This window comes from Eschrichtius robustus, chromosome 3 (assembly GCF_028021215.1).
Source record: "Eschrichtius robustus isolate mEscRob2 chromosome 3, mEscRob2.pri, whole genome shotgun sequence".
NCBI classification, from domain to species: domain Eukaryota; kingdom Metazoa; phylum Chordata; class Mammalia; order Artiodactyla; family Eschrichtiidae; genus Eschrichtius; species Eschrichtius robustus.
Genome location: NC_090826.1, coordinates 84,200,116 through 84,225,006, shown reverse-complemented (window position 1 = coordinate 84,225,006; position 24,891 = coordinate 84,200,116). Strand labels below are relative to the sequence as shown.

The window sequence follows — 24,891 nt, the reverse complement described above, 5'->3', positions numbered from 1 at the left end:
TGACATATGATAGAAAACTTCAAACGTGGCTTAAAGCCACAAAGGTATATTCTTTCACAGAAAACATGTTCAGAAGGTAGCTCCTATGCTCTGCTCCACCTTCACCCTCAAGCTCACCTCATAACCCAAGATTGCCTTTGGAGTTTCAGCCATTCTGTCCACATTCCAGGCGGTAGAAGGGAGGAAAAGGCAGCAGCTCCCAGTGAGTCAACACCTTCAAGAAGCCCTTCTGGAAACCACATACGGTACCTCCATTTACCCAGAATTTAGTCTTATGGCCATACCGAGCTTCAAGGAAAGCTGCAAAATATAGTTTTTATTCTAGATAGCAATGTACCCAGGTAAGAAATTACTTGGAAAATTACTAACAAAAAACTACTAAGAAAGCAAGCTAGAATGGAAATTGGGTAAACGCTTAGTGATCTCTACCACCACTAGCTTTTCTCTCTCTGGAGGACATAATATTCTCTCGGCTAGGGGTTAAAGGGGCTTTAGAGGAGATGTTTTGAGTGAGAGAGAGAGAGAGAGAGAGAGAGAGAGAGAGAGCAGAGCCTAGAGATAAATGGAACCAACCTGAAAGGACCAAGTGGGCAAAAGCAAAAGTGGTGTTCAGAGACCCCCCCGAGTGAGCCCAGGAACAGACCAGTGAGCCCCAGGGAACAATGTGGGAGCACAGTCAGTGCTTTCTCACTATCCAGGTTCCATGCAAGTGAGCACCAAACTCATGAGTGCAGAGGAGCTGTGTTAGTCATCCTGCCCACTGGTTTCTGGCAAGAGCTTCCCAAGAGCTCAATGGCCTATTAATGCACCAAAAAAAAATGTGCTCCTCTAGGCTCTGAGACTTGCCATGGTCTGGGTGAGCAATGTCCCTTACAATGGCTCAGGACATCCAGAGGACCACTGAAGCAGAAATTATGCTATTTAGCATCAAGATGAGTCCTGTCATCATAGTTTTTTTTTCATTTTGTTTTGTTTTGTTTGAGTTTTTAAATATATGTTCCTATGCACACAAACCAGTCTTTCCAGAATCCAGAGGGGGAGTTGAAATTCCTCCAGTAACACCATTTGTATTCATTTCGCATAACTGAATATTTACTGAGCTTCCAATAAGCAAGGTTCTATCCTCAAAAACCTTTTATCTAGTAGTGGGGACAATAAAAGTACTTTTAAAACTATAACATAAAGTACAGTATATACTAAGAAAAAGGAAGGGAGGAGGAGGAGAGGAAAAGGAAATAACTAACCTCAATTAAGTTCTTATTATGTATCTCACACTGTGCTAGGTGCATTTGTACATTATTTAATCCAGTGACAAGTCTAAGAGGTAAGAAAGTGGAATTATTCTCACTTTACATATGGGACAACTGAAGCTTGCTACAAGAATTTAGACCAGAGAACAACTACTGATCCCAGAATGGGGATCAGAGGAAAAAGTTCTGGAAACAAAAAAATGTCAACAGATAGTTGACAGAAAAATGGACAAGAGGAAAGGACACTTCAGCGAGAAGGATGAACCTGAGTATGTGCAGAAAAAAAAAAAAAACAGTATCCACTTTAGCTAGGGCAAAAGGATATACAGAGGATGAGTGGAAGATAAATCTAGAAATAATGGATTGTAATCAAACTGAGAAGGCATTTGAAGCAGAGTGAAGAGTTTGCAACTAATCCAGTAGGAAACAGGATATGGTTATTTGAGGAAGATTTATCTAGTTCAGGTCTACCAACCCTTATCCACAATTCCAAAGTCCAAAAGTCCTAAAACTCAAAAATATGTGGTTTTTTTAATAATGTATTTGGAGACAAAAGCCAATCTGATCTGAACACATTAGGTATTAAAGTTTACCATGAACAATGAGAGACCATTTATTTATTTATACCAATTATACCATTTATTTATACCAATTATATCATTATTTATATTACTTAATGTGAGTATTCATGCATTTCACTGAAGAAATAACAGTGTTTGATTACAGGATGCTGCCTCAGTCTCCATTAGGGGGATTTTATAATATACAGTATTTTCTCCATATTACCTTTCTAAAACTCCAAGAATTAACAAGAAAAGTCTGTATTCTAAAATATATTTAAAATAAATTAGTTAATTAAAATAAAATACATCTGACCCCAATTGTTTAATATTAGATATTAGGAACTGTAGCTATGTATAAGATGGGACGGGGGGAACAGAGGTGAGAAGACTAGTTTGGACACTTCCAATAGTCCTGGCTAGGAAAAACAAGTAAAGCATGGTGGCTGTGAGAATGGAAAAGATGAGTGGAATGTAAGAATCACTGAGAATTAGATCTGGCAGCTAATTGGATGCAAGGGAGTGAGGAAGTAATCAAAGGAAAATCCTGGGAGCCTAGTGATAGTTTCAATATCAACAACAACGAAAATGGGATCGTTAATGAGTTCGTTCTAATCATATTGGATTTAAGGCGTTGGCAGAACATCTAAGTTGTCATCTAAGTTGTGATGTTACGCACAGTTAGAAATGAGTGTTTTAGAGTTCAGCAGAGAGATCAGTACCTGAGGTGTAAATCTGAGACTCAGCCACATAGAGGGGATAATGGAAATGGATGAAATTCCCAAGAAACAAAGAAGTGAAAAAACACATGCACAGAATTTTGGGAAATCACTAGCACTTTACTACATAGTTCTCTTTAGTTGCACGAAAGGTCTACTGCTGCAGATTAGCAGAGGATAATCATCTCTTAATGAGGGAGAAGCAGCATTGTCAGACATATCAGAAATATACCAGGTTCATATAGGAAGGAGCACAATTCCAGAATTCCCTCCTAATAACACTTCAGGGTATCTGTTGCCAACAAAGAACTGAGCAAACATCATTTTGAGATGTCCCAAAGCAGATGAGTTCACTTTTTTCTAAAATCAATATATGTCATTTAGTCTACATTTTTTTATACTCCCAGGCTGGTAGAAATGTAGCTTTCTGTGGAGTGTATTATTGTGGCCAGTCCTGTCTCAAGAGGGTCATTCAAGCCAAGGTAAACTACAACTTGCCGAGTTGTTAACTTATGTGAAAATGGTGTCTTTCTTACCAATGCTGCTACAGATTCATATCACTATTTAATGTTTTGTAGCAGTGAAAACATGGTAGGAATATACTGCAATGACTTAAGCAGATATGAATGGAAAGCCACATTCCTCACCTCTGAAAGCAAAGCTACAGATGGGATAGTTCTCCAGAGGTATGATGGCTAATTTTATGTGTCAGCTTGGCTGGACCACATTGCCCAGAGATGTGGTCAGACATTATTCTGGATGTTTCTGTGAGGGTGTTTTGAGGTGAGATTTACATTTAAATTTGTGGACTTTATGGTAGATTGCCCTCCATAACGTGGGTGGACCTCATGTAATCAGTTGAAAACGTGAATTGAACAAAAGACTGACCTCCCCTGACCAAGAGTGCATTCTTCCAGCCTCGGCCTCCAGACTTGAACTGCAGCATTGACTCTTTCCTGGGTCTCCTGTCTGACAGCTCTGGGACTTTAACTACAACATGGGCTCTTCCTGAGCCTGCTGGCCCACTGCAAATTTTGGATTTGCCAATCTCCATAATTGCTTGAGCCAATTCCTTAAAATAAATAAATATATATCCTATTGGTTCTGTTTCTCTGGAGAATCCTGACTAATACAAGAGGGATAGAAGGAATAAAGCTACATAACATCAGGTAATCTGAAGAAACTGGAGAAATTGAAATCTGTGATCCGGGTTGTTTGGAAAAAAGCAATCTAGGCAAAAACCAAATGGTGAAAAGCAAACTGATTGGGGCATTAGATTAGCTAAAATGGCAAACTGATCAAAAATAAAGATGCCACTCCCCAACTTTTTTATTTCTTGATAATTTTTATACATCACTGGCAGTTTTGCAACCTTTAGACATTTTTGTCTTTTTCACAAGATGAGGGATTTGCTCCTATTTTTTTTAAATTTTAAATTCATTTTCCTGACCAATCAAATTCAGACTTTTGTGCATCAAGTGACAAATGAGTCAGCTATCCTATGACAATTCCAAGATTTCAACAGCATCTTTTTTATATAGCTGGATTTGTACAATTATTTAAATGTTACATTTTCCCTTTTGTTTAAAAATAAATGGAAAACAGCAAATTAAAGGGCCAAAAATAATGCTAGCAAGCAAAGGTTTCATAAAGTTAGCACAACTGTGACAAGATGGAGATCATTTGGCATGCAAAGAAAGGTGGACGTACAGCTTCTGTCATACAATCGTTAATCTTTACTCAACTGCATGTTAATTATGAGACAAAGAACAAAATTAAGAATATGTAAGAAATGCCACAAATATATGATCAAATATTGTTTGATAGACAAAGGTAATCAGGAATTTTATAATATTTTTAGCTTTCCAGGACTGGAATGCCCCTTACAACATGTATGTCTATTATTCAACTTTTCACATATGACCCCCTCACATATTTTAAGAACATAGATATGCTGACAGGATAGTGCTTCTCAAACTTCAATGTGCATACAAATCACCTTGGGGTCTTGTTAAATTGTAGATTCTAGTTCCGTAGGTCTGGGGTAGTGCATGAGATTGTGTCCGTGAACCACACCATGAGCGGCATGGTTACAGGAGACTCACACTCAAAGGTGCATACAAACATTGAAAAAATTACTCCGTCCATGGTTCACCAAAATTACCACTAGATGAAAAACCAGTAACTGATATTACTCAATCGAAACAATTGATCTTAAACCAATTTTTTTAACCAATCCGCTTTTGGAAAAATTATTTTAAATTATTTCATTTGCTGCCAAAACTTCCATTTGTTAACTTGTTGTTGGCTCGTAGCTTGCCCCCATACATGGAGGGCAAGGAGAGATCCAAGAAAGAGGCAGATCACTCCAGATTGGTAGGTTGTGGTTTTAATAAGCAAGTGAACTTACAGACGAGGCTTGTGTTGGATGGCCATAATATGAGTAGATCTCTGCACCCCACCAGAATCTTAAAAGTTTATATAGAGGCCTTAACTGGGTTCAGTCACATGTTCAGTCCAGGTGCTCTCAACCACACCTTACTGTCTCAAGGCTGCATCCTTGAATGGCTCCTAGTGTGGGAACGGTGGGCAGAATATATATTCCAAGGACAGGGGAGGGGTGAGGAGCCTCTGATTGCCCAGGTCCAGCTCTTGGGTCAACCGGCAGTTCATATCCTCTCAATGACCTCCTCCAACACTAGTTGAATTCATTTTTTTTAAATCCTTTTTTCCAATAGACCTATAATGGCAGCAAAGAAGAGGCAAGGAAATATAATGACTTTTTCTAATATATCTCTCAAATAGGCTCCTTCCTCAGACTTCCTTAATTCACAAGTCAATGGTACCATCATTCACCCAACTACTAAGGACAAAAACCTAAATATTGTCTTTCATTTCTTTCTCCTTCATCTTCTACACCCAATCTGGCATCAAATATACTCAGCTCTATCTCCAAAAATGTATCTAATATCTGACCACTTTTCTCCAATGCCATCACAACCAAGCCACCATCATCCCTCAGCTAGACCACTGCAACAGGTTCCTAACTGGCCTTCTTTCTTCCATTATTGCTCTCCTATTACTCATTTGCTCTGTAACAGCCAGATGATCTTATTAAAGTGTAAATTAGATATCACACCTGTTTCCAGTGCAATGAACTTCCACTGCAGTTAGCAAAGCAAAAAAAGGCTTATACTGGGTTTTAAGACTCAACAGGATCAGGGTCCTGTATCTGTCTCTCTCCAAACTTATCACTGTGCATGTAGATTGTAGATGTCACCCCATACATCATTCTTTCCCATACAGGTCACTCTTGTTTTTGACTATTTCAAACAGGCCATGCTCCTTCAGGTCTCAGCTCTTTCACACTTATTGTTCCTACTGCCTGGAATTCCTGCTGCCTCCTTTTCCTGTGGTTGGTCCCTTTCATTCAGCTATTGGTTCCAATGGCATGCCCTTACAGAAGATTTCCCTAACCACTCTGCTTGAAATAGCCTACCTTCTTCACGTAACTTACAATTTTGTCTGAACCAAACTTTAGGATTAGAGAAATTGATATTAACTACAAAGATTTAAGAATTACCCTCAGTATTTTTCTTATTTACCAAAAATATAATAACTAGCATTTTTTAAGCCAAGCCTACTTTTATAGGGGAAGAAATACAGAAATATGCATTAAAGTAACTTATAGCTTAATGAATTATTATAGGGACTTCCCTGGTGGCGCAGTGGTTAAGAATCCACCTGCCAATGCAGGGGACACAGGTTCGAGCCCTGGTCCAGGAAGATCCCACGTGCCGCGGAACAACTAGGCCCGTGAGCCACAACTGCTGAAGCCCACATGCCTGGAGCCCGCGCTCCACAACAAGAGAAGCCACCGCAGTGAGAAGCCCACGCACTGCAGCGAAGAGTAGCCACTGCTCGCCACAACTAGAGAAAGGCGACGCACAGCAACGAAGACCCAATGCAGCCAAAAATAAATAAAGAAATATATTAAAGAAATAAAAATAAAAAATAATGAATTATTATAAAAGAAGCATCTGAGAAACAGCACCCTGGTCAAGAAGTAGAACATAGCCATTCCCTACCCACCCCCCAGAAAAAACCCTCTTTCCAACCACAACCCCATCCTTTCACCCTATAGGTGACTGCCATCCTGACTTTTATTATACCAACTTCTTTTCTTGTCTTTTAGTTTCAGCACTTGAATATGCATCCATAATTTAATATCATTTTGCTTGCTTTTGAACTTTTACCATCATAGGGTATCTTTTGTGTTTACTTCATTTGTTCAATATTGTTTTTTAAAGATGAATCCATGTTGGCAATAGTTCACTCATTTAGTTTGCTGTGCAGTATTTCATTGCATGAATATACCACAATTTACTTGTCCATTCTATGTTGATGGGTGTTTGGGTTGCTTCCTTTGGGCTATTAAAAATAATATTGTTATGAACATTCTTGTACAGGTAACCTCACACATACATACACACATCTGTAAGGTATATGCCTAGAAGCAGAAATACCAGGTTATAAGGTATGGAATTGTCAGTTTTTCTAGATTATGCCAAACTGCTTGTTCAAAGCATTTGGGTCGATTTATATTCCTGCCAATGGTGTATCAGTGTTGCCATTACTCTGCTTCTTTGTCAACTCTTGCTATTGTCCATCTTTTAAATTTTAGGTATTCTAGTGGGTGGCTAGAGGTGTCATTGTGGTTTTAATTTGCATTTCTCCTGATTACTAATGAGGTATTATTTCATCCATGAAATCATGAAGTTGGACATGTACAAATGAAGTGATATGTACACGATCAGGCTCAAGCCGGTCCTGAAGGCACAAGTAAGCTGCATGATCAAGTGGCTCGAATGCCTATAGCGACTACTCCTGCACTGCTGCTTCTTCCTCAGTCCACACCTATGCTGTCATGGGGATACCCATAACTTATTTACTGAGGAAGAAAGAACTCAGGCCTGGTATAGGGATGGTTCTTCACAATGTGCTTTGGCAATTATCACTGCAATCTAGAGCGTCTCTGAAAGGTAGTGAAGAGAAATCTTCTCAGTGGGCAGAACTTTGAGCAGTACTTCTGGTTGTCTGCTTATCTAGGTAAAGAGATGTCCACAGGTGTAGATCTACAGTATTTCATGGGCAGTGGCTAATGGGTTGGCCAGGTAGTCAGGGACTTTGAAAGAATAAGATCAGAAGCCTGATGACAAGGAAATCTGGGGCAGGAGTATGTGATTGGACCTCTCAGGATGAGCACAAAACGTGAGGATATTCGTGTCCCATGTGATGTTCATAGGGCAACCACTGCAGTGAATGTGTTCCTTGCTCAAACGGACAGGCTGACTCATCCTCTGGATGTCAGTCATCCTCTTTCCCTAGCGTCCCAGTGCTTGCTCAGCGGGCCCATGTACAAAGTAACTGTGGCAGCAGGGACAGAGGTTATACACGGACTCAGCAACATGAAATTCTTCTCACTAATACTGATCTTACTATTGTCACTGCTGAGTGCCTAACCTTCTAAGAACAGAGACCAATCCTGAGCCACCAGTAGGGCCTCACCTCCTGGGAGACACCAGCCCCCTGGTGCAAGCAGAGACCCTTTTGGCTGGTGGCTAATTAATTACGTTGGATCCCTTCTCTAGTGGAAGGGTCAGCAATTGTTCTCATGAAAATGTTAATTCTGGATATGAATCCTAAGTCTCTTCCTATAAGACTACGAACCATAATCTTACAGACATGGTTATCTCTCACAACATAAATTCTAAATGAGAAATTCATTTCACAACAAAAGAAATGTAGCAATGGGCTCATAGCTATGAAATTCATAGGTCTTTCCATGTACCAAATCACCCAGAAGTGGCTGGCTTGATAGAATAATATAATGACCTACTAAGACCTTGAACCAGTGACCAATATATGATGTTATTTCTCCCACTGCCAGAATACATGGGTCCAGGAATCGTGGAATAAAAATAGGATGGATTTCTCTCAGTATTATGTTTAATAACCCACTCACAGAATTTTTTATTACCATCCCTATAAAGGGGCTATGCTGATTTGGTGGTCTTAGTTCCCATGGAAAAAGAATGTTTCTACCAGGGCACACAAAATGGTTCAAGTGAATTTGAAGTTGAGACTGACACCTGAATATATTAGGGTCCCTATGACACTAAACCAACAAGCAACAAAAGAGGTTCCTATAATGGCCGGGGTGGTTGATCCACATTATTACAGGGAAATTGACCTACTGCTACACAATGGGGTCAATAAGAACTATGTCAGGAGCCCAGGGGTTCTCTGGGTTGCCTCTTAATATTCTCTTATTCAAGAGTGAAAGTTAATAAACAACAAACTCCTAAGGACTCAGACCTTCCAGAATGAAGATTCGCCCACCCTACTAGGTAAAGAGGTGGCCAGTAGCAAAGAAAAATGGAGTAGAGGAAGAAGTTATAAATATCAACTACAGCTTCATGACCAGTTATAGAAACAAGTACTTAAGCAAATCTACTTCATCGTTTGTTCTATATATTTTTGTATATATTAACTATTTTTTCCTTCCCCCACCCCCTATCCAGTTATATAAGAATTGTTGGTCGTAGTGCACTTGACAGTTTAATCGAGGTGGGATTGTGACTGAACCAGAATAAGTAACACCGCTAAGGATAATGGTAACTGATGGAACTTTACTTTTCCCCTTTTGGGGGAGAGGTGAGAGTTTCTTCCTTTGTACAAAAGATAATAAAATCTGCATAGACTGAAGCATAAACTGTTGCTGTTGTACAGAAATTTAAATATGGGTAGAAGGGTGTGCGTGGCTGCTTAATAGCTAGAAGGGAAGGTTGTGCTCGTTACTCGCCATAGGCACTCAGCTCCCTCTCCCTCACTTACACACCCACCCTCCTATATTCTGCTCTGTTCTCCTGGGGCTGGGACATGCAAACTACATTTCCCGACTTCTCTGCCAGTTGGACTCCTGTTAGGTTTGGTCAATAGGAGGCACCACTGGGAAGTCAGAGGCAGCACAGGTTCTAGCACCATGGTAGTTGTTGGCAGTGGCTGCAGTGGCAGCAGGGGTGGAGTGACTGTGAACGCCAACAGACCACAGACAGTACCTATCAGCAACCTTAGCTCTGGTCCAGACAGTACCACTTGAGCAGATCTAGGATCAATTACAACAGTCTCCAATAGTGCAGCGGCGGGTCCAGGCTCCTAGCAGTTTCTGAACTCTGAGAATATCACCCTCCCATAGAACAGCCTAACTACATTTACCAGTTCTCCAGGAAAAAATCATCAACACCCTAGAATGACATAAAACGAACCAAAAATCCCCTCTGATTAACGGAATGATCAACAGGTAGGTCTAATTTAATTACAAGGGTGTCTGAAAATGAGACAATCAGACGGTACTGCCACAGTCACAGAGCAGCGCTGTCAAGAAGCACTACTGGGCGTGCCACAGCGTCTCCTTATTTCTCTCTCCCATCAGTTATAATTCATAATGACATCACTGTACCTCAGATCACAGTGAGGGAGATTTGCCTGGCCTTTCTTCCATCACTTGACCCCTTATTTTAGAAGCACAGGTGGCTTCAGGAACACAAATATCCTTTCTCAAACATAAATGCCTATCTATACTTTTGGTACAGATTTTAACACAAGCTTTTATTTTATGGCTTCTCTCCTTAGGTCATAATAAATATATTCTGAGATTATCAGACTTTAACAAATTTCATCAGAAATAAAAAATAGTATCTCCATATGATTTCTTCCCTCTGGTAAGCCAAGTTCATTTTGTGTAAAACACTTCTTCCCTTGTAAGTTTTAATTTAAATTGAAGAATTTTACTTTAATTTGACTCTCCAGTCCTATCACTAGTAAGTATCATGCAATTCTGGGACCCCAAAGAAAGCAATTGTAAATCAAGTTCTATAGAACTTCTTTAGTTTGTATTTAAACTAACCATTTATCCAATTCCACAAAGAAATCAGTGTTATATTTTTCTTAACATTCAACTTAAAACATTAGACAGAATAAGCTGAATGGGGGAAAAATCATTATCAAATGCTAAAAATGTAAACATGAAGGAAGTAAACATGAAAACAAATCTCTTTGTAAAAATTCATTTAATTACAAGAAAATTAGCCAGAAAATTGCACAGTTCCAAACAAATCCTCTGTATAAACACAAGGGCTCATTCACCATCATCTTTTTGTATTTATCTCTCAAATAACATTCCATCTATTGAACCCAGCCTATACTGGCAAAATTAGAATACATGGATATTTTTACTGTTTAATATTCCATAAACAGAATTGGCTTTAGTCCTGAAGTTATGATGGTGTCTGTCATTTTGCTTCAGAGAAAACTCTAAAATTGTTCCCTTATGAGTATTTCAATTAGCCACTCTCAAAATCCAACGCAAAAAACAAAAACAAAACAAAACAAAAAACGCTGTTGTTTCACTAAAAGATACCTGTCTTCCACTTCATTTTACCAGCCTAAGTACAAATTCGGAGAAAAGCTTCTTAAGTCCTGCAGTTTCAAATTCCTTTTGTAACTCATCCAACGATGAATACTCTTTGACTTCAAATGCCAGAAACCTGCATTATACAAGAGAAACTCATGAATATGCCTAAATTTGTCAGAGTATAATTATCGATTCAGTTGCTTTTCCATCTGCAATAGTACTAAATTATACCTTTTGTGTTCTGTCTGTACTTTTGTTTCAAACAGTACACTAATCATTTTCTCTTTGCATTTCTTTCCACTTGAGTCCACATCTACTTTGCAGGTTTTCTGAAGAATCAGGTACTCCTAAATGATAAATCAGTACGTTAAATACATATCTTACTCTGAATCTCAAAGCCCTAGTTTGAAAGGAGCCATAAACCTATAGGCTTATTTCCACGCTTACAGAGTACTCGCTTTCTGATTCAAGCAGTAAGAAAGTTACACAGTGTTTTCACATACTTTGAAGCATAACATTCCGGTGAATGCTGGAGTAAAGAAGGGTCTAATCGAACTACATAGGCTTAAATCTAGACTAGATCTGATTCTGGGGTTAGTTATCTAGATCCTCTGTGCCTCAGTAACCTATTCCACAAAATGGTACTCATAACACCTACCTTATGGGGAAGTTGTGATGATTAAATGAGTTCATACATATAAAGCACTTAGAGGAGTGCTTCGCACAACAGTGCTTAATATAGTACCAGCTACTGTCATTATAATCACTTCCTCAAGGTCGGAATGAAGTTAACAGGCACACAGTACCGAACATTCCAAATTGATGGCATCTATAAATATGTACCTGTAATTCTCAATCCTGATACACAATCTTATAAAAATTTAAGGGATATTTACATTAAATGGCATTTTAGGAATAGCTAATAAAAAAGAAAGAACTCCTTAAAAAGTACTCTACATTACCAGAGGTCAAGCCATATGATTAAATAAATAAATTAACTGATGGATCCAATCTGAGAAACAACATCTGCAAAACAGCTACACTTAGCCTAATATGCCCGAGCTGGCTTAAAGAAAAATCTGAGTCTTTTGGGGATATATGAGCAAAGAAATTAATCTGTATTCATTTTGTCAGCCAGTATTTTATCCAAAAGGATCAAGCTTTATAGATATACTGTAAATCACCTTAAAATATGTGGTCCGGGGCTTCCCTGGTGGCACAGTGGTTAAGAATCTGCCTGCCAATGCAAGGGACACAGGTTCGAGCCCTGGTCCAGGAAGATCCCGCATGCCAAGGAGCAACTAGGCCCGTGCGCCACAACTACTGAGCCTGAGCTCTAGAGCCCGTGAGCCACAACTACTGAGCCCACGCGCCTAGAGCCCATGCTCTGCAACAAAAGAAGCCACCGCAATGAGAAACCCATGCACCGCAACGAAGAGTAGCCCCCACTCGCCACAACTAGAGAAAGCCCGCGCACAGCAACAAAGACCCAATGTAGCCAAAAATAAATTAATTAGTTAAATAAATTTTTAAAAATATATGTGGTTCCTTGGTCAGACCCCAACCCAAGATCTTTATTAAATCTGAAAATTTGTTGTACCTATACGCTATAACCCAGCACTACTCTGGTCAACTGAAGTTATTAACCAACAAGTTTTGTGATAAGAGCCCATCACAAAAAAGCTAGGTAGTTATCCTACAAATCTTTAAGATGATCGGTTATGCAAGATAAATCTGTTTCAAATAAATTCCACTATAATTATTCTTGACCCAACCCACCTGAAAGCATAAAACCTATTAAGTGATTTGCAGCTCTTTTAAGATTTAAAATATAATAAGCAGCTTTCTTTGTCCGGTCCCACATAAAGCAGGTTAGATGAGTTTAGAATGAGAACTTGAAAACTCTGAAGGAGATGATGATTTTGAAAGCAGCTGCTGAGACAAGTCAGGTGGAAAGCAAAAGTTAGGGAGGAGGTGACAAGCTGACAGCCCTAATGATCCTACTTCCACTCACACTAAATCCTGGTTAGGAGGGAACAGCTCCTCTTTTCAGGTATAACAGATACCAAGTTCAAGCGTCAGAACACATCTTTAACTTCCAAAAAGTTAAAATTTTTGCAGGCTACCCACAAATATACACCTTGCTGTGCGCCTACCTAAGGAAAGAACTATAAATACGCACAAACTTTTAGTGCAAATTTATAAAATTTAGGCTCAAAGCTGATTACAGAAACAAACACTCATGTACCACAGAGATTTTTTTAATAACCTATCACTTTCATTAAGTGGCATGATTTTTAAAACATAATCTTCTACTTATTCTTCAAGCTTTTCAAGTCTGTAGTTGTAATTAGAAGTTAAAGACAGTCTTTAAAAAGAAAGATCCATTAACATGGTAAGAGTGAAAGCAGAAACATCTTAACGATTAATCTGTCCCATTGTTATCAAACACACTTATAGACACACCATTTTAGCAGAAAATAGCCAAATTCATATTCAACATTAAAACTTTTTGGCACCTTGATGTTGTTTCTGTCTCCCTGCAGTAAAATCAGTATTATTTTACCCATGAACATCAGTCTTCCTGTCAGCCTTAAATCGGAAGCCCACTTCTCCACAGTTTTGACATATTTAGTCTTTGCTCTCATGTGATCTAAATGCAAAAGAGTCATCCACAATCCATCATCCACAGTCGTGCTTGCTGCAGAAGTGCACTTTTCACTGCCACCTCCAGTTTCTGGTCGCTTGAGGATGTGCCTGAGATTCTGTTGAATCCAGAGAACCAGCTCATGAACCATAGGTTCCGACAAAAGGGTCTCTGCTTGCTCCAGTAACTTCTCTTTCACAATCTCACACTCAGCCCTGGTCAGGTGTTCGGAGTTAACCACAATACCAGGCAGACATGACGGGTAATTGACCGGTAAATGGAACACCAATTGTAAGGGTATATCCGCATCCATAAATCCTTCGGCTCTTGTGAGAATTCTGAACACAGTCCCATCTGTCTCTGGAAAGCATCCAAAAATAATGATTAGCTGTACCTAATTCAATTTGAATGGAACACTAACAAGTTAAAATTTTTGTTTCAAGTGTCAATTTATTTTTCATGTGAAAACTAAGTTATTTTATGAAGAGATACATCACACTAAGAAAGCCATGATTTACAGATTCTTACTTTCAGCCATACATATATATTCATAGAATCATGCTCACCAGCGCCCAGGATTTCACTGGCATTTACAGTTGCCATTATCCCATTTTTATTAAGGTTACCAGAAAGGTTTCTCATCATATGATTTTTTTCCTCCCCAGACTTAGTTGATAATTCGGAAATTCCTAATAAACTCATATGAACATTCAAAGAAACAGTATTGTGTATTTATAAAATCAGTGATTAGTTTAAAAGTTATACACTAAATCCGGTGAAAGTCATGTTGCAGTGAGTCTGAATCAAACCAAATACTGGATCCCGTGTGGTTGCAGGGGTACAGAGAAAACCATGACTGAGCATACACAGTAAATGCCTGGACCCGCTCTTTCTCACTTCAAATATATTCGTATCAGTGTAACATGAAGGCAGCGGGAGGAACTAAAATTGGGCAGACATCAGTTCCGCTGTCTCTGGCTCCATAAGGAGGAGGGGGAAAGGGGAAAGCGCACACAGGATACGAGATGAAACACTCTGCCCTCTTTCAGATTTGCTCCACTTCACCCCTCTGATGTGTTCCACACCACTTCACCCCACTTTTCAAAAGTTGATAAAACGTCAGGCTGATTCATTCTGCAGGGGGCAGAAGCACACAGATCAGAAGAGCAGAGTAGAACCGAACTGGGTGCTGACGAGGCTCTTTGAAGCTAACTTGCCTCCGTCTACCCTACTTCTTTCTCCACAGCCCTTGTTTCATTCTCCTTCACAAGACAGGCAGTCAGACTGTTCTAATTTTCATACCTGGTTCGCTGCTCAACACCCTCAACAATGGAAACCTGAGTGCATTCCCATTTTAAAGAACCTAACAGAACATTAAAATGGCTCTCTAGCCATCCAATTCCATTTATACAGCAGCTGTTGTTACAGACATGGATTCATACAGGACCAAACACATCCATTACACCAGGTTTTTCTTTAATAGAATCTTCAGTATCAGCTGCAAAGCACTGCCGTTTTAGGACACCACCCCGAAACCCAGGCAGTAACCATTATAAAGATCATATTAGGGCTTCCCTGGTGGCGCAGGGGTTAAGAATCCACCTGCCAATGCAGGGGACACAGGTTCGAGCCTTGGGCCGGGAAGGTCCCACATGCCGTGGAGCAACTAAGCCCGTGCGCCACAACTACTGAGACTGCGCTCTAGAGCCCGCGAGCCGCAACTACTGAGCCCATGTGCCACAATTACGGAAGCCTGCGTGCCTATAGAGCCCATGCTCTGCAACAAGAGAAGCCACCGCAATGAGAAACCCGTGTACCGCAACGAAGAGTAGCCCCCGCTCACCGCAACTAGAGAAAGCCCGCGCGCAGCAACAAAGATCCAACGCAGCCAAAAATAAATAAATAAAATAAATAAGTTTATTTAAAAAAAAGATCATATTAAAGTGATATAACTTAAATTTGTATTACATAAGTAAAATATATGCTGCATAAAGGAAGATTTTCCAAACAACTTAGTACATTCCTCTAAAATCCATCGCCAGTTTCTCAAAACCCTTCTTTCTTCTATCCTGTTACTTATCCTTTTTAAAAAATATTTTATTATAAAGTAGGCTCCCTAGATGTCAGTTAGATCACTGCATTTCACTAGATAAAATGGGCATTATAAATAGACCTACAGACATGTGACCACTAGGCTAAATAAACCCTCCAGAAATCATCTAGAGGGTCCACTTTCCCTCTCAAGGGGGAGGCATAACTTTTAAAGCTCTTCATTCATCATTCAACAAACATTCACTGAGTACCTACTAGGCCCAAGGCACTGTACTAGTCTGAAAGAAAACAACGGGTAAGACACAGATCCTGTCCTCTTAAGTCAATCCAGTTTCATAACATGAAAAAGTGGACAGCGCCAAAGTGATCTTCCTCAACTTCTCTTCTACACCTAAAAATGCCTTTACTTATAAACATACATACATATAATTTCTATAAACCTGTATTTTATATATTTTTTATTTCCATGGAGATAACTCTCCACGGGAATGGCATTTTTTAATGTTTTCTGAGCAAAGGGTGCCTCCCTGCTGACAACTTGACTACAGCCCCGTGAAAATGATTTCAGACTTCTGACCTCCAGAACTGTAAGAGAAGAAATATGTGTTGTTCTAAGACACCATATTCGTGGTTATTTGTCACAGCAGCCACAAGAAACTAACACAGTACCTGTGCTCACAAAGCAAGCTTTTCCCCGCAAGCAAGACTCCCTTTCTGGTAAAAACCCTGAAACCTAGAGTGTTCTCCAATCTCTGCCATCTAAACAGCCACCTGTTCCTCCCCAGTGCAGTGACCTGACAGAAACAGGCAGTCCAGGGAGAATGTCTTGAAAGGCTACTGAGCTGGCTCTTCAAATCCTTACCAACTTTCATTCTTCTCTCTTAGTGATTTTCTGGCCCTAGTCAGCAAAGAGAAAAGCAATAGGAGAAAATCCTGACTTGTGCCTTAGAAAACTGTGACATTATTAGTTATAAGCTTAGAAGGAAAACTGCTTTAATTTTATCAAGAATTGGAAAGGATTAACAACCTTCCTACTTGGTCTTCTCTTTGACTCCCTCCGTAGCTACACATACACACACAAACACACACAGGAGCTGCAAACTGAAATTACACAAAATGACGCTATCTCTGTAAGAAAATGAAAATCCCAACAACATACCCCATTCTGCTGATATTTAATGCAGGAATAAAATTACATATTCTTTTAAAAACTCATTTTCTCCCTAAAACTCTAGAAGTATGTATATTACCCTTCCATTTCTCATCTGCCTTGGTTTGTACATGCAATTAAACTGGCTCTTTTTTGCCTCAGAATTTTTCATGTAATCACATGTACTGTCAGTCTGATTTTGGGGTTTTTTTTTCCATTAAAAAAAAGAAAACAAGGTTGTCCCTAACTACTTTAAGTTTATTAACAGCTTAGAAACAGAGTGATTAACAGAAAAATAATGGTGTTCTATATCTAATGCTAATCTCTGGCCTTCCCTGGCACCAAAAGACTCTAGTCATTAAGTTTAACTCACAAACTCATCATTCTCAATAAACATCTATGCCCTAGAAAATTTATGTCTGCCCTACAAATCTAAAATTTTCATGAGTTCCAAGACTATTTTCATCTATTCTAAAGATCCTACCAAAAGATGTAAGTCTTGCCTCTGGTTGAAGCTTGCATACATATTCCCTAGTTTGCGTTTTTTGTTTTTTTTTAATAAGTCATTGTACCTTAAAATAAGTATATCAATTTCATAACTAAAATAGGTTACTTAGTTTCAAACCTTATTCTTCCTTACAAGTACATGAAAGAAATTATGCTCCTAACCACACTCCAAACAACAGAAATTCAAACTAGAGAAACTGAACTGAACCCCAAATTCCATACTGTTATTTTTAAGACTTCACCCTACTTCATAATCACACGCAACAGAAATTCAATAAATGCTGTCCAATAACAGAAGATAGTGGAAAATGTAAACAAAATTTAAGAGGACGAGTTCTTCAAGATTCATTTAGAGCCCATTAAGAAATCATTTAGGGCTTCCCTGGTGGCACAGTGGTTGGGGGTCTGCCTGCCAATGCAGGGGACACGGGTTCGAGCCCTGGTCTGGGAGGATCCCACATGCCGCGGAGCAACTGGGCCCGTGAGCCACAATTACTGAGCCTGCACGTCTGGAGCCTGTGCTCCACAACAAGAGAGGCCGCGATAGTGAGAGGCCCGTGCACCGCGATGAAGAGTGGCCCCCGCTTGCCACAACTAGAGAAAGCCCTCGCGCAGAAATGAAGACCCAACACAGCCGTAAATAAATAAATAAATAAATAAATAAATAAAGTGGTTAAGATGAAAAATAAAAAAAGAAAATGAAAATTGATCATTGAATTTGATACCATCAAAAAAAAAAGAAATCATTTATATACCATATACAACTAAATTTCCCTATATTTGCTTTTTTTTTTTTTCCTTTTTTGCAGTTTTATACGTCCTCAGGGTAAGACTTTGTTCAGAAAACCACTAAAAAGCCCCCAACACCCTCTCTTACCTCACTGCACAGGATTTTTTTCCTCTCGCTCCCAGGTGGCTTCCCACAAGTATACATCCACCAGTGCTTCTTTTTATGTTACAGCTGGATTTTTATATATGTTTAACGTGGTTACAGAAAAAAAATAAACTAAAAATAAGTGAAGCTAAAAGTGGCAATCCCATCCTTTAGAAGTGAAGTTCAAGGCTGATTTGTTTTTAGAGATGACCTCAGTATTGACAATCAGCAGGAAACAGGGCTGAGCAGATTTAGAGGGGTCAGTGGGTGACAGTCATGATTCATTTTGCAAGACGGCCCAATCCAATCTGAACATTAGCGTTAGCAGAATACAAAAAGTTACTCTGAAGCTACTGTGCGAACATATCATATGATATTGAGTCTTACACACCTCCCATTTTACAACTTTTTTATCTGTAAGACGATTTCCAGAAACACAACTCCACATATAATGAGCAATAACTATGGCAATATAACCTCTGTGGCCTTCAATTACCTCATCAGGAAAATGAAGATTTATAACAATACCAATCTCATCTACCTCATAGGTACCTACACAGGCATGCACACACACTCCCCTTCAGAACTATTCTGAACATAAGTGGGGTCATCCCCGTTTGTTTGCTCTGGGTGCTCTTCTTGCTCTCTTTTTTCTGGACAAGTGTCATCCTTGCTCTCCAAGAACTGTTTTCCTGATGCAATGGCCGCATCTCTGTTAAGGAGCATGACGCAATGCAAGAGTCCATATACTCTGGAGCCTGGTGGTTACTCAACCAGCCTGAGCATCTGTTATCTTCTTTATAAAATAAAGTTAAGAATACCCCTCATCAAGTAAGATGCATTTAAAGGATCAGGTCTGTGGTAGGTGACCCCATTAAACCTGGCACCTTGCCTGACTGCACTGCACAGGGAGAAGCAGAATACCCCTGGTTTGATCTGCCCACAGCCCCCCCTAGTGGACAGGAATAGGAGCTTACATAACTTGCACCCATCAGAGACAGTTACACCTGATGCCTCTTATGAGCTTTCTACAACCATCACAAAGAGGCCACAGTGTATGTAAGTCCCCTGAAATTCTCAGCACAAATTAGTCCAGCTAAAAGAATCCAACTATTCAAACTCTTCAATCTTATGACCTTCATAGATGACCCTAGGGTTGGCAGCCTGAGCCTTCCTGGGCTATCTCGTACCAGAAGTGCAATTCTACCCAATGTTAACCTGATTCCAGTGGCAACAAGAAGCAGCTTATTTGAGGGGAAGGCCAGGAAGGAACTGATGGTGTTCAGAATGTTCTGGTGTTCAGAATGTTCTTATATCCTCCAACCCAAGCTGACAGTGACCATGACAGTGGTAGCCAGCAGCCCACTGTATATTTACTGAGGTCTATTACAGAAGTCCTTACTTTACCAATAATTCCCAGTTGTGAATATCAAACGTCCCAATTTCAATCACTGAATTGTTCTATTCTCCAATGAACCTTTCAGCAACAAAATGTCCTAAGTTGTTACACAGAATTCTTTTATAATTCAATTACTTATTGATGCCAGAACACTGAATTAATTAGGAGGCATGGCTTGAAGGTCATGCTCAATTTAACAGCAGATAAAGGGTCCACAGTGCTCTTCATATTAAGAAATTGCTCTTTCTTTCTTTCTTTCTATGCTTACTTTTTTGGGTGTTCTCTGACCTGTCAGTAGTGTCATATGCTCAACCACACACTCATGACCCAGACCACCACCACTCCATCCTCTTTCAGGTGTAATGGGATATCATAGGTTCATTTTCCCAGGATATTCCTAGTTGAGCCATAATAAAGGAATTTAAGAAAACTGATGATCTCTTCAAATAGCCTGCCTCAAGCAGAAGGAATTATCAATAAAGAGAGCCATAGAGACAGCAAAGCAAGATGACGAAGAATAACAAATGCTATCCAATCAGAAGAGAGGTGACGAGAAAACACTAAGAGTAAATCCTTTCATATGGATTTTAAAGAATTGTTTCAGAAAGCTACAAGACAGGCTAGGCACTGAAAAGAAAGCCGCTTCATTACATGAATTGGTTCACAGTGCCCAGAACATAACAGTGCTCAATGAACGTATATACACGGGTGATCAAGAAAGAATAAATGAAAAGGAGCCAACTCCTGCTCTGTAGGTGAATAACACACCACATAGATACCAGGAATGGATCCTAACCCCTGATGGCTTTCTCACAACATTCAGAACATTTTAGACTACCTTCTTAAAGGTCAACCAATTTACGGTCAGAAGGACAATTTTAATAGTAGCTGAAACATAAGAGAAGTTTAAATCTTATGCCAAAAAATTCACATAATGTATTTGAAAGCTAAGTGAAAACTGAAAATTATGTGCATCACTGCACTTTTTCATAAACTGAAGTTTTGGTTTTTACTTAATAGAAGCCATAGACAGGTAGAGAATAAGTTTCACTATCATGAAAATATAGCCAAAAGAACCGTTCTAGACTCTAAACTGCTAGAGGACCTGAGCAGTGTCTTTGAAACCTTGTCAGCGTTTCCGGGGACTCAAAAAATGAGTTGAATGATTAATGCGTCCCCAAGAGCCTGTAATTGGCAACCACCTTTGAGCCGACTAGAAAAAGTAGGAGAAAAGCAATCAAGCTGAGAGTCCTGACTGAGCACTGGTCGAATTCAAAAATTCATTTAACAAGCATTTACTGCATACCTACCACGTGCCTGGCACTGTCCTAGGTTCCTGGAGTTTTGTGATCACAAAACGGACAGGGTCCCTGCCCTCTTGCAACTTGAGACAACCAAATACCCATATAGTTAAACCGTGGTGGGTGCCCTGAAGGACATAATGCATGGTGCTTACAAAGCATGTAGTTCAATTTGGGGAAGCTGGATTTAAACTAGGGGTGTCAGGAGAAACCTCTTTTCAAGGTCAGATCTGACGGGTAAGTACAGGACGGCCAGGGAAAGCGTGAGGGGACGCTTTCCAGGAGGGCGCGGCTGGCTTGCAGCGCTCAGCGAGTTGAGGAGTGAGACAGGCGAGTTAGAGGGTGCAACGGCAGAGTGGGGGGGGGTGGGTAACATTAGGATGGAGGGGGAAGGGCGAGTGCGGGTGCGACGGGAGAGTGGAGGGTGGGACGGACGAGTGGGTGGAGCGGCGCGGGAAGCAGGAACCGGTCCACGGGCCGCACGAGCCTGAGCATTATGCTCTCCGTTCACTGCAGAGTAGCGACCAGGGGCGCGATACTATTCACGTTTTGGGGGTCGCCGCACTCTCCCGCCTGCTCCCACACACGCCCAGTCCCGGGGCGTGTCGTTCCATCATTCAACTACCCCGGCCCCCAAGCGTGGGCCCAGGGCGGGAAGCCCAGCCTTGGTGGTGGGGAGCAGAGGGCGCCCGGTCCGTCTGGCACGGGGGTAGTCACCTGAGAGACTCAGCACTTCCCACTCGTTGGGCCCGCAGAAAATCGCACCCAGGGCCGAGAGCTCCTCCCGCACCGCCTCCGCCATGGCCGCACCGCTCGGCGGGCTCAACACCTCCCCTTCCGCCGCCGCCGCCGCCGCCGCCGCCGGCCCCGAGCAGCGCGGCAGGGCGGCCACCGGGGGGCGCCCCGCGTCTCCGCAGCGCGCGGCGGGCGGGAGGCCCCGAGAAGCCCCGCCCACAAGCTCCCCTTCACTTACTCCAGACGCGAGGCTCCGCACCCTCTCGGGGGGTTTCTGTCCGAGGGGGAAGGCCCCTTGGTGTCTGCCAGAGGCCACCGTGCAGCTCACCCGCTGCTTTCCTGACAGAGGGAGGCCTCCCAGCAAAGCCCGAAATTCTCTAACTTTAGCTCGGGCTTTGAACACTAGCCCTTCCCGCCCAGACTTGGCCTTGAAAGGAACTTGGAGGTTAAGAGGAAAAAACAAGCAGCGAAGTGACCAGAAGAGGTTAGCCCCTGTCTGGCTCAGAATTGAACTAGGTGTTGGGGGTACTGCAGTTAACAGAACAGACGAGATTCTCCGCCCTCCTGGAGGCACTAGCGACCCAGGCGGTCTGGGACACCCGGAAAACGTCCGGGGCAGGAGCAACCCCCAGATGCTGAGCGGCAACTGGAGCTCGAACTCCGGACCAGAACCGGGTTCCTGGGACGTCCTTCTCCTAACAACGGTTGCAGAAGGGGAGGGTTGGACCTACCCGCTCTGGCATTCTAAGGATGTGACTGGGGTGGCCCAGAACCTTTGGGGGAACTATGCGCCCAGGTGCTGGGAACAACGACATAACTTCCCATTTGTCTCCCGCCTTCACAGGGGACAGACCTGCTGAAATCGGCCAGGAGAACTCCTGGGCCTTTAGGGGTACCAAAAGTATGAAAATGTAGCAAACGCTGGCTTTTCAGTATTACTTATTTTGTGATATTTGATGCATATAAAGCAATGTGATTATTAAAGTTTAATAATGAAATGATCATCCTTGAACTCAGCACTTAAATTTAAGGTTGTTTGCAGTTCCAATAGGGTAACAGAATTATCAATCCATTCTGTTTCAACTTTGATTTCGTGAACAAGGTTACAGTGATTCTGTGTGATAGTTCTGTCAGTCAGCATGTTTGGCTTGTCCTTTTGTTTTTCAAGTAACAATTTAAAATTTTGCAGCCTCAGATAGTAGCTGGTCTAGCTCATGGAGGTCCCACAATTTTTTGTTTGTATCAGAGATAACATTTGCTGAGATAAATCAGGGAATTTAGATGGCTACACAGTGACTCCTGACATTGACCTACAGAAGTCAAGAAAACGGGGCTGATTTGAAGACTGGATTCATATTACCATCATCAGCATCATTCCCACTGTTCCTAAAAAGAGATTTTAAAAAGGAAAAGATACTGGCTTCTGAGAACAGAAAGGAAATCCAACAAGATAAACTGCAGGAGAAATGCTTCTCAGAGGATGCCATGGGATTTCAGTGACCCCAAGCAATTAAGAGCACTGCTGTGTACATAACTGGAAAGACAAAGGTTTATTTAAACGCATAATTGTCTCTGATGTGGCCAATTTTTGTTTAATAATAATAACTCCTTTGAGTTATTTCCAAAATAGCAGTTCAGTAGGTTCATAATTAGCTGCTAAAGAGTTTGGTGAACAAAAGAATAAATTTTTAATTTAAAATATCATTAAATTCTTTTTGATTTTAGCTTGAAGTCCAATGTTAGTATTAAAAGTGGTAGGAAAATATTAATTTAGTTGTTTGACTTATTTACTAAAGATTGACCAAAAATCAAGTAATTCATATCTTATTTTTAATTTCCCAAATTCAATATAAGTGGTATGAGTGAAATAATGTGAACAGTAAGACTACAGCTGTCAGAAATATTAGGAGGCAGTCCCTGAAGCCTGCTGTCAGCAAGGTGATGTAAGAGTACATCTATTTAAAATTTTCTTGTCAGTAGGTTTCTTCTTTGCTCTTCCTTTCTTCATTGATTTCTTAACCTGCTTCTCATACTCCATTTAGTATGTTTAAATAAAAAAGAAGTCGATATGAATGTCTTTTAAATTGATACTATCCTAAGGCCCTGAAGTCCCATGAATAAGTTTCTACTCTCTGACATTTGGAAGTAATCAACACAGAGAAAGCATAATGTCAGCTTGATATTTCTCACACTATGAAAATATCAGCTACATGTCAAATATCTAAAGCCTACCTTAATGCAATACGTTTTCTTGTATTCATAAGCTACTGAAAATTCTAAATATCTAAATGTGCTATGACGTCTAGACATGTGGATGAATGTCTGGTTAGAACATTTCTCTTTCTCTCTCTCTCCACTCGCCTGCCCCCAGTAGTGTATGGTTTCCTAGAACAATATTATTTATACATGCAATTTTTCTAAATAGTTGCTTTCCCAAGACCATACAAAGGAGTAGCTTTAAATCTCTCACCTCCAGTTAAAACCACTTGCCCAATAGATAGTTACTTTAACTTTTCTAGGAAAACGTTTCTACTCACTTTATCATGTGCAGTATGTAGACTTAAATACTCAACTCTGTCTGCAATTTTAAGTCAAACCTTGTAGAACTCAGAATAAAAATGAGAACACATAATTTTAAGAGTATTAAGAGAGGTTAAGTGTTAGTATCATGTCAAAAAAGCTGAGAATCCTAATTCTGAAGTGAGTGGGGGTGTGATAAGAAAAGTGATCATATTATGACCATGAGGCAAGTAAAAAAATGCCTTCAAGAACCACTAAGAGGACTTCCCTGGTGGCACAGTGGTTAAGAATCCGCCTCCCAGTGCAGGGGACACGGGTTTGAGCCCTGGTCTGGGAAGATCCCACATGCTGTGGAGCAACTAAGCCCGTGCACCACAACTACTGAGCCTGTGCTCTAGAGCCAGTGAGCCACAACTACTGAGCCTGTGCACCACAACTACTGAAGCCTGGGTGCCTAGAGCCCGTGGTCTGCAACAAAAGAAGCCACCGCAATGAGAAGCCCGCACACCACAACGAAGAGTAGCCCCCACCCCGCTCACCGCAACTAGAGAAAGCCCGCACGCAGCGATGAAGACCCAACACAGCCAAAAATATATAAATAAATAAATTGGGGGAAAAAAAAACAAACCACTAAGAGTAGGGGGCTTCCCTGGTGGTCCAGTGGTTGAGAATCCGCCTTCCAGTGCAGGGGACGTGGGTTT

The 24,891-nt window shown here is 40.8% G+C and overlaps 1 protein-coding gene across 3 annotated transcripts; it reads right to left on the bottom strand.

Annotated features, from left to right (window-relative positions):
- Positions 1-10,686: 10,686 nt before the first annotated feature.
- RWDD3 (RWD domain containing 3) lies at positions 10,687-21,751 on the bottom strand. 3 transcript variants are annotated; one of them, XM_068538076.1, is made up of 5 exons: positions 21,653-21,714; positions 20,945-21,063; positions 13,525-14,012; positions 11,237-11,352; positions 10,687-11,138 (listed from the first exon to the last, which is right to left on the bottom strand). In XM_068538076.1, the coding sequence occupies exons 3-5, from the start codon at positions 13,963-13,965 to the stop codon at positions 11,024-11,026; spliced, it is 672 nt and encodes a 223-aa protein (XP_068394177.1). In that variant the 5' UTR covers positions 13,966-14,012; positions 20,945-21,063; positions 21,653-21,714; the 3' UTR covers positions 10,687-11,023. The 3 variants fall into 3 exon arrangements, with proteins under 3 accessions (XP_068394177.1, XP_068394175.1, XP_068394176.1); XM_068538074.1 differs by lacking the exon at positions 20,945-21,063 and having other exon boundaries at positions 21,653-21,751; XM_068538075.1 differs by lacking the exon at positions 20,945-21,063 and having other exon boundaries at positions 13,525-14,006; positions 21,653-21,751.
- Between the last annotated feature and the right edge of the window lie 3,140 nt (positions 21,752-24,891).